Consider the following 17,667-nt stretch of genomic DNA (forward strand, 5'->3'; position numbering starts at 1 on the left):
TGGGCTGTTTTTTGAAGTGTTAGTTAACTGACCCTGATTTTAAGAGAATTTAATTAATGTTAGAAAGACATTTAACGTAAGCCAAATGTATATACATTTTTAAAAACAGTAGATATTGATTAACAGATTATCTAACACAAATTCTGCTTTTTGTTTTTTTGAGGGGGGTTTGCAGAATCAGAATTGCCATGTGATTTCTAAGGTCTCTGTTCTAACAGGATATGTGGGAGGAGAATTATTCAGGGTTATTCTAGCCACTGTTTGAAGACTTTAAAAGATCTCTGAAAGGTTAGTGTGTATGCTAAAGGCATGATTTCTGAAAATACATATTTTAGGTACTTAGAGAAAAGGACCCTTTGAAGAATACTGAATTCTACACAAGAAACATCCAGTCAAGCCCAAGATAACGTACTTCTTTGCCTTGGGGCCTACTCTCTGAGCCCCATTTTGCCCACCCCCCCCCCACCCCCCCGTTATGTGTTCATGGAGAAGGAAATGGCAGCCCACTCCAGTGTTCTTGCCTGGAGAATTTCATGAACAGAGGAGCCTGGCGGGCTACAGTCCATCGGATTGCAAAGTCAGGCACAACTGAGTGACTAACACTAACTTCTAACTAACTATATGTTCATAGAACTTTCTTTCTCCTCTTTTCTCAATTGCTTTCACACACATGGTTCTCTCTCCTTGCTGCATCCTGCTCACCTGCTAAGATTGAACTCAGCTGTTATCTCCAGCAAGAGGCCCTTCCTGACTCCTCCTCCCTTTTCCTGCAGGCTAGAGCAGTTATTTCTCAAGAGCTCTCTGTGCCTTGTAGACGTCCTTCCTTATGGATCCTGGACAGGGTAGGGCTGGGGGCTCCCTTTTCTGCACTCCGTCCCAGCGTTGTGCTACAACCTGGCACTTGGTGGATCAGTCAAGGGTATGGGTGAGAAGGTGTGGCTCTGGAAATGTGAGCTTTTAATGTGCATGGTCTCTTCCCCCATTTCTTCGCTCCCTGATCCGGCTTTTAAGAATGATTATTTACTTTTCAGTAGGTATTTCATGCATTTCTGTTTCTTTAATTAGCTTCCTTAAAGTGTTCTCCTGTTTGCATCTTCCAAGGTAAATTGAAGAGTTCTTCAATACATGAACCTGGTGAACACTCGTTAGCAATTGTTTAGCCCTGAAATGATGGTGGATTTAAAATTTTCCTTTTATACTTAAAGATAAGGGGTTAAAGTGACTGAGGACAGAGATGTGGTCTGAAGCTGACAGGATTTTCAGCTTTCAGCTTTAAATGTAGTATTAAAAATCTCCTGAAAAAAAGTCAACAGATCCAAACACATTTCCATGGTGATACATCTTTTTTTTACTTAAAATTAGTTGCTCTGGTTTCTTATCTTTCCACTCTGAAGTCACAGATAAGTATTCTTTCCATTATTTCTTTACTGATATTTATCACAGCTGGTTTTTGTGTTTGCATGCTGGTTGGGTTTGTGTATTTTCTCACTCTTTATCTGCTCCGTTCCAACTCCTTTCTTGTGATTTTTAGAGAGCTTTATACTTATAACATATGTATAGTGTTTGCTGTTCAGCCAATTTCCCAATGTGTTCTTTTTTTCATGTCCCTACAAACATCCTTGCTGTTTGTTGACTTTTCCTCCATTCTGCCACGTTGAGTACAGCTCGTTATATATTTGAAGCAAGACAGCTGGGGTGCTCTGGAAATCAACTTGAGTTTATTTTTTCATTCCTTTTCTTTGTTTATTTAAAAAAAAAAATCATTATCACGAGGAACTGGCAATCTTGTCATTAAACTCTGTTTCTTTTGCTGGGGAGAGTTATGTATAGCAGGGGGTACAAGCCATCTTTCTTCCCTGGTTTTCTTTTATTCTGCCCCCGTCCCACTCCAGTTTCCCACCCTGCCTGCTGTTTAGAAGTTAGAATTCTCCAATGAATATTTGTCTCCTTTCTCCATTCCAACTCCAGTTCTTAGCAGGACCATAATAGATAATGAAATGTCTAAAATTCAGGTTATTCATGAGATTTATAACAAATAAAAAGGGAAATGTGATATTTTTAAAAAATTACCTACCCATTGGAGAGCAGCTTGGCGGTATACATTATTATTATTATCTGTATTAAGAACCTCCTTTGTGGTACCTCTGCAACCCCTAAGCTATATTCTAAGTATCAAACGTACACAAGCCAGGCTCTGTGAGCAGTGTGCTGACTCATGACTTACCAGCAAGGAGAAAGGAAATGGTCTGCTTCTCAGCGTGTGCACAGCTCTTTGGCAGTAAGCTGCAGTCCGTATGATTTGTGACTTGTGGTTCTATAAAGTGGCTTAATGAATTTGTTCATTTAGTTTTGATTGGGTTAGAACAAGAGACTGCATTATGGTATTTGGCTGATTATTTTTGCCTTGTTGATTTTCTTTCTGGTGTATTATTTGGCACCTGCTCTTAATAAAACAATGATCTAAAAATTGCACATGTTTTCTCAGAATGAGAAATGATGTTTAGAGACGGTAGCTCAGTGGTTTTTGGTGAAATGCTGGTTGATGAGTCAGTTTATTACTGAAGATCTGTTTCAAGTGCAGTTTCTCCAAGAGTTGACATTTTTGGCTTTGTGTTATAAATATATTAGCTATACATAGTCACTATTATTAAGTTGAAAACAGCCTTTATTTTTCTGGTAGGATATATTTCAAAAGCTGGAACTCTTGTCACGTCTGTACCAGAAGTAACTGGGTTAAAAAACGACTAACAATATGCTTCATTTTCTGCTTATTAAGTAATTTTAACCGTGTAACCTCAGTCTTATACAGTACAGAGCTAGTGAAATAGAATGCTTCAGGAGTGGCATACTTAAGGACCATTGAAGTTTTGCATTAACTGATGATTAAGCAAAAGTCCCTGTAGAGGAAATTTTTAAAAAGTGATATCAAACTGACATGTATAACATAGTCGTTTCTGTTGTACAACAGGATGATTTAATATTTGTATATATTGTGAAATGATCACCATGGTAAATCTATACGTTCATCACTATACATAGTTAACATTTTTTTTCTTGTGATGAGGACATTTAAGATTTGTAGAAGATGAAAAAAAATACTCCAGTTCATGATGATGCTATTCCAAATCTAATATGAGTCTGCTTGAGTCTGTCTTTGATGAGTTAGGCTTGCCTTGTTGATCCTTCTTAACATTAGCAATCATTGAATACACTGTAAATTTAAAAGGCAGAAAACTGGAACTCAAGGGAATCCTCTGCAGTGCTTCTCAAACATTTTGTAAGTTAGATTTTTAAAATAAAAATAATGTTAAAGGTAACTGAGCTCTCTATAAGACCGACTGTAGGGACGGCATTTCTGTTGGCCAAGGGCTTCATTGGTGCCCTTACGTTCTGCATATTTGGGTTTTCCAGCATCTCCCAGGAGGTGGGGTGGAGTGTTGAGGTCCTCAGCTTCTTTGATCAGAGCCCTTAGGTTCTGGATTTAGATCGTGTGGCAACAAAAGAAACACATTTGCTTCTGTAGAGCATATAATTTAGAAGCATCACTGCTAACTGCCGGATTATATTTTTAACCGTTTACACTGGTGGTTTCACTTAATCTGTTGGGTTGTTGAAGATGAGATTAAATCTGGGTTTCAACTGAGGAGGACTGGGACCAGCAAGGAAAGCTCGAGCTATCATATGTGATAGATCATTCTCCAGGGCTGTTCAGTTAGAGGGATGCCTTTTGTTGAAACAAGAATAAAAATAATAATTGAATACTCCAGCTCACTGACCTTGGTGATTGTGACATCCTCTGATGTAATTTATTGAGTGCCAAGTGTTTTTAATTGATGGATAAAGCATGGAATTTGTATGGGATGCCTGCCAGTGGTCTCAGTCTGAAGTTGAATGTCTGTCTTCTACTCTTTCTTTTTCTCTTCCCTTTCCTCCCCTCCTCCCCCTCTTTTCATAGGTGTGCGCTCTGAGAGCATTCCTTTCCAGGGAGACCTTGGCAGTTGGCCTTTGGCAGCTTCCTCTAGGACTCTCCTGTGAAGAGCCCGCCAGTGTAGTCAGTCTGTGTTCCAGCTCCCCCTTGAAAAGCCGTCTTGCGCTTCCCTACCCTGTGAATAAAGATGATGATGGTTTTGTGGGGCTGGTCCTACATCTGCTGGGAAGGTTTGGTTGGGTGATAACAAAGTGAATTTCCCCCACCCAGTGAAAACTAATTTTCATCTACTACTTACTGCAGGGGAGATGTGGGCATCAAGTTTACAGCCAGGAGCCTAAGATGGGGTCTGTAACCTCTTCCAGAAGGTGATTTATGGCTTTCATTAGCCTAAGAATCCCACTGTAACTTTTCTTTCCTTGGGAGAGGCTGTTGATTGTGCCTAATAAGATGGTTTTCTCAGGTGAAATTTGAGAAATTTCTTTTTAGTCATTGGATTGAATAATAAGAGAAAAAAGAGCAGTGTGAGCTGTGTAAACAAGCAATTGCTTTGTATCTGGATTAATGTGGAGGAAAAGAATGAAAACCTAAGCTGCCTGAAGCTTAGGGAACCATTGGATCCTGTTCTGTGGCCAAAATAGCACACTTTTCCCCAGGCCCCGTCTCCTTGTCACCTCCAGAATATTGTGATTTGAGCGTGTTAGGATTGATTCTTCCGCTGAAGATGATGTACACGTGTAGAAAAGATGGTTTTGTGCTTGTTTACCTTCTCGGGGTATTTAGCAGGATTGTTTGTGTGTGAAAAACCGCTACTAACCTTCCTGTGTGATCTTGAACTTTACCATCAGTTGTTTAAAAAAGTTAAAAATGGCGGTTATCCGTGTGATCAGATTTGAGGCTGGTGGTTTGGGTTTAAGATCTTAAACTGTTCCAAGTTTAAGTTGCCAAGATGCTTTATTTAGGGAAGTAAACAGATTGATCTTTGTAGAAGAGTTCAGAAACCTGTTAGAGGGATGATTGGATTATTCTTGTAGCAATGTTACTCGATTGCAGACATTTCAATTTGAAGTGAGGGCCAGCTGATCTGCTCTGGGCTGCAGTTCCTCTCTGACCATCACTTCCTTACCTCTCTGGATTCTGGGGGCCCCCAGGATGTTTGCTTCCCTTGGGCAGTGTCCGCTGGGGGAGGGTGCTCCCTGAGCTCTGCTCTATGCTCTCAAGGCTTCCAATGGATACCGCCTGCCCCTGTCAGCCAGCAGCCTGTGTGTGTGTTGTGCTCATCAGAGCATCACAATGCTCAGAAAACTGCTTTCTCCATGAACTGGCTGTTTTTGTTTAGAGTAGTCATTTTCATGAGTAGGTAGAAGTAAGTTCGGGAGCGTTCTTTGAAAATTGTACATGTAGTTAGCGGAAAGTGCTGAAACCCCAAACTGTGTATTTTACACAAAGCATCTTCTGTTCAGAGTTTTAGTTCTACCGTGGAATTAGCAAAGCATCTTTCAGAATTTGAACTTATCTTCTCTTTGAAATTCCCTAGAACTTTTAAATCAAATCAAAGTACAGGTGGTTCTGAGGGTTTTTTTTTTTTTTTACCTTTCAAAGATTGAAAAATATTCATGAATTATTATTTGTCTACAGAAAAAGACGGAAACGGCAACTATTTTACAGAAATACTGTGTAATAGGGTATTTACAAATTTGAATTTGTAAAGTTCTGACTTTGGAAACTTCATAAAATGATCTATTTGGCACATTTAAGAAAAATTGGAGTTTTATTGTCAGAGATGTGTGAACAATGACGAAGTATTAAAGTTGTAAAGATGTGATCCATCAAGTTAAAACAGTATTCATTTTATTCCCAACTGTACTTGATTTGTGGCATAACGAAAAGATACGGTGAGCAAATTGTTTTCAATATCTTGTCAATCTAGTAATGTCTATTGTACATGCACACAACTTGTTTGAAGTCTCAATAGCATGATTATGGAAATACTCAGTTCATGTTGAAATAATTATTTCTCCTGTGTTGTTGGTGTGTTTGTTTTCTCAGGTGCCTTTTCCCAGCCTGGCTTTCTCTTCTTTCCTGCTGACAAAATTGATAAACATGTAGGGAGGCTGTGGGAAAGGATGGGGGTTACAAGGGATTCAAGCTGGTCCGGCCGAAGGGAGCTGAAGGGATTTTCAGGATGTAGGCAATACAATTGCAGGGACAGCTGGGTGGAGGTGGACTCATTGGATAAGCCACAGAATCCTTAATTACCTAACTGTAGGCCTGGCTTCTCAGATACCCTGCATCATAGGGCATAACCTACCCAATCCTTGGCCTTGGTGTGGTGCTGGCTGGGGGAGGGGCAGAGAGCGAGGCAGGGCTGGTGAGGTAGAACAGAGTGGGATTGAAAAATACTGGGTTTTCTCTGTATTTGGTGGTTTCAAGATTTAATTGTCTTAGACTGGTTATGAAACTGTAATGAAAACTAGTAGTCTGTGTTTTGTGTATGCAGTTGCTTATTTACTAAGCAGAGTTTACGCAGAGTAAACTGTAGTTTTTGGTTTATTGCTGTATTATCGTTTGTTGAACCAATTCCTTTTTCCTGCTCTGTTCCTCCTCTTCCCATTGTTTCCTTTACTTTCCTTTGGGTTCCTTTGTATTTTGGTCTGTGTTTTAAATCTTAGATTGACTTCTGAGTCAAGTGCCCAAGGGCCTTTTTCACTTAAGCCTGTTTTTGGGTTTCTGCTTGCCTTGTTGTCGTGGTTCTTCCATGTTGCAAGTTTTTTTTTTTTAAAGTTAAGTTTCTAAAAATATAGTTCTGGTAACCAGGGAGACTCCCCTAGCACAGATGAAAAACAGAAAAGCTGGGGCCAGGAGAAGCCCTGACGATAATCACATCACACACTCCTCCCATTTGGTCAGTCAGCTTTCTAGTTGGTAAATCAAGCTCCTGTCTTTGGAGAGGGTGGTGCCCACCAGCTTCCCTATTAAAAAGGAGAGGTGGGATTTTAGTATTTGAAGCTTGTTATTGGTGAGGCATGTCACTGCTGCTTAAATTTGCTTTCATCAGAAATGAGTAATTGCCTGAAAAAGAATCTTTTCTTCCTCACCCCTTCTCTCATTTCTTCCTTGTTGAAATCTTAGTGCACATCTGTGAAACAAAGATGCAGCCCAGTTGGTTATGACTGAGTCATGCGTCAAGCATGTCGTTCAGAGCAGGTGTCTCTTCCACCTACAGATCTAAGTTGATTGTACTTACGTTTGAAAAGTTCGTAATTTTACAGAACTGATGCATCTTTCCCATTAATATCTTTAGGATTTGTAAAGAATAGGTAATAACAACCTCTTCCCCCCAAATAAAAACAAACAAACAAACTCTTTCCAATCCTGGGTACCTATTTTAAATGATTTAAAATGGTACTGCTGCTGCTGCTAAGTCACTTCAGTCATGTCTGACTCTGTGTGACCCCATAGACGGCAGCCCACCAAGGCTCCGCCATCCCTGGGATTCTCCAGGCAAGAACACTGGAGTGGGTTGCCATTTCCTCCTCCAATGCAGGAAAGTGAAAAGTGAAAGTGAAGTCGCTCAGTCGTGTCCGACTCTTTGCGACCCCGTGGTACTAGTGGTTGCTTAAAATGAATCATTTGAATATATTCTTGTTAGGTGCAAACTAATCGAACTTTTTAAAAGTAGCAAAAGCCAGAGTCAATACAACAGTACTGGATCCTTAATTTGTATTTTACTTTTACGGTGAAGGCTAAAAAGAAAAGGACATTAATTTTAAGCAAATCTTTAAAAATGACTTTGTTTGGGAAGAAGCTACTTTTGAAAGTTTCTGGGTAAAGGCAGCTGCTTTAAAGAGTTGTGTGCAGAGGCCACACAGCCCTCAGCGAGATCCCAACCTTCTTTGTGGTTGTCCAGTCGCTAAATTGTGTCTGACTCTCTGTGACCCCTTGAACTGCAGGACACCAGGCTTCCCTGTCCTTCACCATCTTCCGGAGTCTCCATTGAGTCAGTGATGTCATCCAACCATCTCATCCTCTGTCTCCCCCTTCTCCTCCTGTCTGCAATCTTTCCCAGCATCAGGGTCTTTTCCAATGAGTCTGCTCTTTGCATCAGGTGGCCAAAGTATTGGAGCTTCAGCATTAGTCCTTCCAATGAATATTCAGGGTTGATTTCCTTTAGGATTGACTGGTTGGATCTCCTTGCAGTCCACGGGACTCTCAGCGTCTTCTCCAACACAACAGTTCAAAAGCATCAATTCTTCAGTGCTCAGCCTTCATAGTCCAACTCTCACATCTGTACGTGACTACTGGAAAAACCAGTATAGCTTTGGCTATACAGACCTTTGTCAGCAAAGTGATGTCTCTGCTTTTTAATATGCTGTCTAGGTTGGTCATAACTTTTTTCCCAAGAAGAAAATGTCTTTTAATTTCATGGCTGCAGTCACTGTCTGCAGTGATTTTTGGATTCCAAGAAAATAAAGTCTGTCATTGTTTTCATTGTTTTCCCCATCTATTTGCCATGAAGTGATGGGACTGGATGCCCTGATCTTAGTTTTTTGAATGTTCAGTTTTAAGCCAGCTCTTTCACGCTCCTCTTTCACTTTGATCAAGAGGCTCTTTAGTTCCTCTTTGCTTTCTGCCATAAGGGTGGTGTCATCTGCATATCTGAGGTTGTTGATATTTCTCCCAGCAATCTTGATTCCAGCTTGGAATTCATTCAGCCCAGCATTTCGCATGATGTACTCTGCATATAATTTAAATAAGTAGGGTGACAATATACAGCCTTGATGTACTCCTTACCCATTTGGAACCAGTCTGTTGTTCTAAGTCCAGTTCTGACTGTAGCTTCTTGACCTGCACACAGATTTCTCAGGAGGCAGGCCAGGTGATCTGGTATTTCCCTCTCTTTAAGAATTTTCCACAATTTGTTGTGATCCACACAGTAAAAGACTTTTAGCTTAGTCAGTGAAGCAGAAGTAAATGTTTTTTTCCTGAAACTCTATTGCTTTTTCTGTTCCAACGAATGTTGGGAATTTGATCTCTGGTTCCTTTGCCTTTTCTAAATCTAGCTTGTACGTCTGAAGTTCTCAGTTCACATACTTCAAAAAGCCTAGCTTGAAGGGTTTTGAGCATTACCTTGCTGGCATGTGAAATGAGCACACAACTGTGTGGTAGTTTGAACATTCTTTGGCTTTGCCCTTCTTTGATACTGAAATGAAAACTGACCTTTTCCAGTCCTGTGGCCACTGCTGAGTTTTCCATATTTACTGGCATATTGAGTGCAGCACTTTAACAGCATCATCTTTTAGGATTTGAAATAGCTCATCTGGAATTCCATCACCTTTACTAGCTTTGTTAGTAGTGATGCTTCTTAAGGCCCACTTTACACTCCAGGATGCCAAGGACAAAGGAGAAGCCAACCCTCTTTAGGAGGGTCTTTGTCAAGCCCTCCCCATGGAATGAGCAGGGAAAGAGAATGTTGAAGGCTTGAAATTATTTTTAGTTTTTAATGTTATGCCGAGGACTCAGTGTTTTCAGTTTGAAATTTTGGTTCAACCGTAAGACAGGGAAAAATTGATGATACGCACGCGCTAAAGCCGATAGGGTCTGTGGACGAGTTGCTGCTGCTAAGTTGCTTCAGTCGTGTCTGACTCTGTGCAACCCCATAGACGGCAGCCTGCCAGGCTCCGCCATCCCTGGGATTCTCCAGGCAAGAACACTGGAGTGGGTTGCCATTTCCTTCTCCAAGTGGACGAGTTAGGGGCTGACTTTTCAGGAGAGGCTGGTTTTTCCGTGGGTGAAAGAGGAAGGCCAGAAGAATGCGCAGATGCAGGGAGCTTGGAAGATTGCTGGCCAGAGCTTGTGGAAGTTGACACAGCAGCTGAGTGTTTATTTCTATCCTCATTACTCTTGTAGTTTGTCTAGGTGTCCTGTCACCCAAAGAGAGTGTTCATTCAGTAATAAAAGAACAGTAGTCTTGTCTGGTCGGTTGGAACCCAAGAGGCTGGCGGCAAAGCTTGGACCGTTAGGCTGTGATGGCTGGTGCCTAGTTCTGAATTGCTTCCTTGTAAACCTGGGGTTCCCATGGATGAGATAAAAGTATAATTTGTTTTTTGCTTATTTTCTTTTCTTTTAGTTTTGAGATAGAGTTGGTGTACAGCACTGGGTATGTTTAAGGTGTATAGCATAGTCCCTTGACTTGTATTACTTGGAAAATGATTACTACAGTGAGTTTCAGTTCAGTTCAGTCGCTCAGTCATGTCTGACTCTTTGTGACCCCATGAATTGCAGCACGCCAGGTCTCCCTGTCCATCACCAACTTCCGGAGTTCACTCAGACTCACGTCCATCGAATCAGTGACGCCATCCAGCCATCTCATCCTCTGTCGTCCCCTTCTCCTCCTGTCCCCAATCCCTCCCAGCATCAGAGTCTTTTCCAATGAGTCAACTCTTCGCATGAGGTGGCCAAAGACCTGGAGTTTCAGCTTTAGCATCATTCCTTCCAAAGAAATCCCAGGGCTGATCTCCTTCAGAATGGACTGGTTGGATCTCCTTGCAGTCCAAGGGACTCTCAAGAGTCTTCTCCAACACCACAGTTCAAAAGCATCAATTCTTCGGCGCTCAGCTTTCTTCACAGTCCAACTCTCACATCTATACATGACCACTGGAAAAACCATAGCCTTGACTAGACGGACCTTTGTTAGCAAAGTAATGTCTCTGCTTTTGAATATGCTATCTAGGTTGGTCATAACTTTCCTTCCAAGAGTTTAGTTACCATCCATTGTTTGCATAAAAGTGTAACTTGTTTTAGTCAATTTAAGACACAGTGATATGATTAAAAAACTAAAATGTTTAAGATTCTTCAGGTGTTGTTATGTCTCCTGTGTGTCTAGATCTGGAAAATTAAATGCAGCATAGATGTTGTTAGACCAGAATCTTGCATGAATCTTTAGGACCCTTGCATTGGGAGCTTCTGTGGAGGATGGGGTGGCAAATACACACCTACTCCTCTTTTGTCTGCCAAGATTTTTCTGAGGTGGAATTTGTCTCCCAGCTCTTAGGAGGTGATTTGTTTCATGGGCCATATTTATGGATTTGAGGTATTTTATTACAAGGAAAGTGCCTTGTAGCATTGTACAAAGGCACGGGCTTAAACAAATGAGCAATGTATTGTTTGCAGCCATTCAGTGCAGTATCAGCATGTTCTGATCTTTTCCAGTTCTAGAGAGTTCTTTCATGAACAGTGATCTCTAATTTACTGCGACTTGACCCGCCCATCCCTCTTTAGTGACCTTTGAAATAAAATGTAGCTGTGAGCCCATGAGCAGAATTTCACATACTGACAGTGTTCAGCCTTTTACATTGTTGCGCATCCTCTTAAACTCAAGTTTTCTTGAAGTAAATCAACAATAAATATATTATCCATTTAAAAATCTGTGGTATAAAATTGGGACATGCCACATCTTGAATGTGATAACCTCTGATGGGTCTTTGTGTCCCCACTGAGCTGAGACCCTGTGGGGCTCACACTTGGAATCTGCTCCGCTGACCAATGACTGTCCTCCAGTGCTCACAGCCGAGTGTCAGAATTAGGGACTTTGTGCTTAGAAGTGAGAGCTTTCCCACTAACTCTTGGAGTCTGTTTCATTTAGAGCCATTTCTTCCCAAAATGGAAGAAAGGCGAAAAGGAAATCATTTCCTGTCCTGTCATTTCCGTGAACGCTATTCTTGGAAGAAAGGGTTACTAGAGGAAATCTCAAGGTTACTAGAAATCTGCAGTCCCCACAGTGGCAAATTGACATAGCGTCTCATTTCTTTTTCTTTTTAACAAATAATTGCCTTTTCTTAAGGAAGCTGTCACATGTTTGTCATTGAAGATATGGAAAATACAGAAACATATGAAGGGGGACATCAAGTGCGCACAGGTCCCAGCACGGGAGGAGACAGCTGCTGCCATGTCCCCTGGCCACCCGCAGGTCCCACCTGCTCCTCTGCCCGGCACACTCACTCAGCACATGCAGAACCAGCTAGAATCGGATCCTGTTCTGGGTCTGCCTACGCTTCTCAGTGGCTCCCAAGGCCCTGGCGATCTGGCTCATGCTCCTGTGTTCTCCTTTCCTCCCCCCTCAGTCTCTGTCACAGCATTTGTGTCCTTTATAGACCATCTTTATGGACCACTTCCTCTTTTGTATTTTATATTTGTTTGTTTGGGTTTGGTCTGTCGTGAGCTCTGCGAAGCACAAGGGCCATGTCACCGTAGTATCCCTAGGGCTGGCAAGTGCCTGGAATATTGTGATTTATGATGCAATGAGTGAATGAATGAATATACACAATTATATGTACACATTTGTCCTTTACAAAATTCTGTTTGCACCCCCCCCCATATTAGTAGTTTCTTTTCATTTTAAGTGAAGAACATGAGATTACAATGGCGTACTTTTTTTTTTAAAGGCACTAAAGATTAGTATTTTTAGTAAAAAATGAGTATATAGTCTTTCTATTTTAAATTAAAAAGATCCAGACTACTGTACTATATTTAAAACTTAAAAAAAAATTTAGGCTGGATTTAGATCTCTTTTTTTAACCTGTACTTCTTTTTTTCTTTTGAATAATTTTAATCTTACATAAAAATCACAAAAATAGCACAGAGTTCATGAATACTCTTTGCCCCACTTCCTCTAATGTTTATAAACTTTTATAACCATGGAGCAACAATTAAGATCAGGAAATCGACACGGGTACAGTACTAGAACCTAAACTACCAGCGTTATGGACATGCATTTCACTAGATGGTCCCCTGCTGACTTTCCCATTCTGGGACCCAGTCCAGGATCTCACATTCCATTCACTGTCCTATCTCCTTAGTCCCCTCCAATCTGTGACAGTTCATCAGTGTTTCATGACCATCACTCTTCTGATGAGTACTGGTCAGCTGTTTGTAGATTGTCTCTCAGTGTGGGTTGGTCTAATGTGTCCTCATGAGTAGATGGAGGCTAAGCAGTTTTGTCAAGAAATAACATGCTGTACTCAGGATAGCCTGTCAGGAGTATGTGAAGGTGAAATGTCTTACCTTGAGCATTTGGCTAAGGTGATAGCTGCATAATTTTTCCTCTGTACTGATACTGTTTTTCCTTTGGATCAGTATCTTGGAGGTGAGACACTTTGAAACTGATTTTCGTGTTTTCTGTAAACATCCCGCATCCGTCTTGCTTGTAGCGATTGGCACTGTGATGTCTGCCTGGTGGTGGTTTTGTGTTTTCTTCATTCTGCTTACATTTATTATTCGGAATTCTTCTGTGAAGAAGAGTTGTCCCTTCTTCTTTTATGTATGTATTATTCATATCAAGATAAAGTTATGGATATTGTATTTTAGGGGTTATCTCTAAAAGTATTACTGCTCATTTTATTGCTCCAGTTGTCCATCTCCACTGGGAGCTCCTTCGGGTTGTCCTCCTTGTCCTTTTGTCATATACCCCAACCTTTGTCAATGCTTCTTTGTTTTCTGGCACCACAAGATGTTTCGGGCTTATCTTGTATTTTTCCTGCCCCAGCCCTGGAATCAACCATTTTCTAAGGAGCCTTGGTTCCTTTTATTGGAGAATGATATTTCAAAACCAAGGTCTTAGTGTTAAGTGAGCTCATTGGTACCAGGGTATTATTGGTTCTTTGCTCTCTCAGTGGACAGAGCTAGGAAAACACACACACACAACACACACACACATACACATTTATGTATATGCTATGTCACATGTCTGACTCCGTGCGACGCTGTGGACTGTAGCCCACCAGGCTCCTCTGTCCATGGGATTCTCCAGGCAAGAATACTGGAGTGGGTTGCCATGCCCCCTCCAGGGGATCTTCTGACCTAGGGATCGAACTTGGGTCTCCTGCATCAGTAGACGGTTTCTTTACTAATAGCACTACTTGGGAAGCCTGCATATATATGTGTCTGTGTATACACACTAACCTGTGCTTCCATGTACATCTATATTCTTTCTGTATCTTTGTATCTGTAAAAATATATTTATTAAGAGCCCAACATTGGTCTATACTGATCCCTCTCATTCCAGTCCAACATCACACATTTCATTCTAGCCTTCTCTCTTACCTCTAACTTATTTCTTAAGCAAGGAGAAACCTGATTCTCATGATCTATAGTGTATTTAGTTTTTAGTTCAATCCTATTGTATCATTGAGGTTTCAGCTAGAGAAACAGAACTATTAGAAGATATATTAAAAGATTTATTGCAAGGAATTGTCTTACGTGATTGTGTGGGCTGGCTCGGCAAGGCTGAAATCAGAGCAGACGATCAGAAAGGGCAGAATGGGACTCTTGGGTGTGAACTGAAGCTGTGTCCACAGGTGGGATTTTTTTTTAATTAATTTTTAATTGGAAGGTAATTACTTTGCAATATTGTGATGGTTTTTCCCATACATCAACATGAATCGGCCATAGGTATCCATGTGTCCCTCCCATCCTGAACCCCGCTTCCAACTCCCTCCCCACCCTATCCCTCTATGTTGTCACAGAGTACCAGCTTGCATGCCCTGACTCATGCATTGAACTTGCACTGGTCATCTATTTTACATATGATAATGTATATGTTTCAATGCTATTTTCTCAGATCATCCCACCCTCTCCTTCTCCCACTGAGTCCAAAAGTCTGTTCTTTATGTCACAAGTAGGATTTTAAGGAAGCCTTAGCATTGCTGTTAAGGCCTTTCAACTCATCAAATCAGTCCCATGCAGATTATCCGGGATAACCATAATCACCTGGTTATGGGCTTTAATTACATTTACAAGACACCTTCACAGCAACCCCTAGGTTAGTATTTTATTGAATAGGTGGAAACTGTAGTCTAACCACATTGGCTTATGATACTGACCGTCCCACCTTGCATGTGAATGAAATGGTGACAGAATTGCTAACCCATAACTCTCTGAGAAGCAGATAGAGCAGTGCAGCTTGGTTTTTAAGCACTCCGTTTTCTGTGTAAAATTTATAGACACAATGGTGAATATAGAATGACAAATGTCATAATCTCCAGTTACCCCTGCTGTTTGTAATCTTGTTTATTGTTTGTCTTCTTCACTGAACCCCTATTAATTTTTGCCCTGTATCCCCAAGACTGGGTCTGGAGCCCTGCACAGTGACTGCGTGTTGAATGAGCAAAATGAGTAAGACCACCCATATCCTAATATTTCTTTTCTGCCAACTTTCTCCTTTCCCGGTGTTCAAGAGAGAGTAGTGAAACAGAGGATGCAGTTTGGAAGGGGATTAAAAAGAGACTAAAAGATGGGTGTTAGGTTAATCCTGGTTTCCAGGGAAATGTTTTACAGGTGTTCTCTACATAGGGTTAATAGTGGAACAGTTCACTAACAGGCGGAAGTCTATCCTGCCCCTCCCTGTGCTCCTCCCACTCCTACCCCCACTCCCACCACGGTCAGTTTTCTGTCTTTGAGAAAAGAATCACTTCCGTGGTTTAAAGCTTCAGAATAGATTAGTTGAGGGCATTACCAGACAGTAGCAATTCACATTTTTGCGGTTTAGTAGTAGCATAATGTAGACTGTCATTTATTGAACCATATTTTATGAGTATTTCTCCTATGCTGTGCATTTGGGCTACAGAGAGGAAGAGATGCGGACTCGGCTATTAACGTATATATATTTTAGCGCACTGTTTCTAACTTCAGTAATATATAGTTCTATTTCAAAGGGAAAAACGTATCTTGCATCCTCAGTGTTGACTTACGTTACTTTTGTAATGATGTTACTTAGGTATGTACAACCACGTTACTAGGAATGAACACATTATGCTTATATCTCTTTTACCACTAGAAACCAAAGCCAATTTGCAAGTCATGTAAATCCAAATTAACTGAAATTAATGTGACAGATGAAGTTGTTTTGCTAAATCAAAAGCAAAAATGTTTGTATTAAACATTTTTGATACAGAATTTTGCATTGACTCATAAGGGTTGAAGTTTTTTTTTTAATATAAATTTATTTATTTTACTTGGAGGCTAATTGCTTTACAATATTGTATTGGTTTTGCCATACATCAACATGAATCCGCCACAGGTGTACACGTGTTCCCCATCCTGAACCCCCCTCCCGCCCCCCTCCCCATACCATCCCTGTGGGTTGAAGTTTTAATGCTTCTATTTCTCACTATCAGTTCCCTTTGGGGACTGAAGTCTTTGTTCTTGTTCGGTGCAGTGTAATTTCACTGGGCCTTCTCTTGACCCCGATGCTTCATCGGCATAGTAGGTCTGCCTCCATTGGTTTCTTGTTAGAGCTAGACGATGAAAAGGGGAATAGTTTGCATCATCTTGATTCTAAATGCAGAACAAACTGGGCCACTGAAAAAGACAGAAAATATGCTTCTTGATACATTACAGAGCACCAAGAGTACGTCCACGAATCCCTCCTGGAGAAACATTTGTTCAGGATAGAGAGAGATGTGCAAACAGAGTTCCCACATGAACCCAGTGCTGTGCTGGAGTTACATGTAAGGTGCATCGGGATGGTAGGCGAAAATGGTAGTGTTTGCAGGGGAAGCTTGAAGGATGAGGAGGAGGAGTTGGAGAACTAACAGCATGTAGAAGGTCGTGGGGCCTTGTAACACGGGGAGTTCAGTAGTGTTGTTGGAGTATACATACTACAAAGGAGAACTTTTGAAGTTGATGGTAGCATTCTAACATAGTCTCATTGTGAAATTCTGGTGTTTACATGCTGAGAGATAAATTTTGCTTGTGTTATAACATTCATCTTAGAGTCTTTGTATTTTTTTTTCTGTTGATGAGCAGTCTGTTTTTCTTTTTTACAGCTTTATTGATATATAATTTATATACCATTCCATTTACCTGTTTCAGCATGTATTTCATGGTTCAGTAATATAGATATTCATTTATGCATTCATCACCCCAGTGTAGTTTTAGAACACTTTCATTAGCCCATAATGTTCCCTCATGCCAGTCTGTAGTGAGTTCCTGTTCTCTCCCTTGGCGCTAAACAACCACTGATCTGCTTTCTGTTCCTATAATTTTGCCTTTTCTAGTGATATCATTGGATCATACCACATGTCGTCTTTTGTGTCTGGCTTCATTCAACATGTTTTTGAGCTTCATCCACGTTGTAGCATGTATCAGGACATCATTTCTTTTGATGACCACATGATATCCATTATGTGGATGTACCACATCGTGTTTTTCATACCATTTGATGGACAGACCCCTTGGACTGTTGCCAGCTTTTGGCCATTGAGAATAATGCTGTTGTAGTCATTTGCTGATGGCAAGTCTTTGTATGGACATGTTTTAGTTTTTTGGGGGTTATAGAATTACTGGGTCTCATGTAAGTGTCTGTTTAACTTTTTAAGAAACTGCCAAACTTTTCTAAAGACTGTACCATCTCACTGAGTGTACAGTCTTATTGGCAACATGTCATATTGTATCTTGGGCAGAGGGAAGGAGAAGAGATCAAAGTCTCTGTTGTGGGTTGGGTTCCTTCTTTGACTCCCATTTGATGTCCTGGATTCCTACACCACCAAATTGCACAGGATGGCATGCTGACGGCGTTGCTTTCTTTTTCTCTTTTATTGGAGTATAATTGCTTTACAGTGTTGTATATGTTTCTGCTGTACAGCAAAGGGAATCAGCTACGTGTATGCATATGGTGTCTCCCTCTTAGGCCTCCCTCCCTCCCCCACCCCACCCTCCTAGGTCATCACAGAGCACCGAGC

The 17,667-nt window shown here is 41.0% G+C and overlaps 1 protein-coding gene across 10 annotated transcripts in view; it reads left to right on the plus strand.

The window, feature by feature from the left end:
* The window catches only part of PELI2 (pellino E3 ubiquitin protein ligase family member 2), a 194,595-nt gene that overhangs the window by 16,466 nt on the left and 160,462 nt on the right, over positions 1-17,667 (plus strand). The window contains exon 1 of one of the 10 annotated variants that reach the window (XM_055538145.1): positions 688-919. The exons of 5 other annotated variants lie outside the window; for them this stretch is intronic. Coding sequence is in view for 2 of the 5 variants with exons in the window: in XM_055538138.1 (XP_055394113.1) it covers positions 827-933 (107 nt within the window). In the remaining 3 variants the exon portion in view is untranslated. Of the gene's footprint in view, positions 1-687; positions 934-2,605; positions 4,297-17,667 lie in introns of those variants that run through there. 4 more of the 10 variants (XM_055538146.1, XM_055538138.1, XM_055538139.1 and 1 more) reach the window with 4 other exon arrangements.

This window comes from Bubalus kerabau, chromosome 10 (genome assembly GCF_029407905.1).
Source record: "Bubalus kerabau isolate K-KA32 ecotype Philippines breed swamp buffalo chromosome 10, PCC_UOA_SB_1v2, whole genome shotgun sequence".
Taxonomy (NCBI): Eukaryota; Metazoa; Chordata; class Mammalia; order Artiodactyla; family Bovidae; genus Bubalus; species Bubalus kerabau.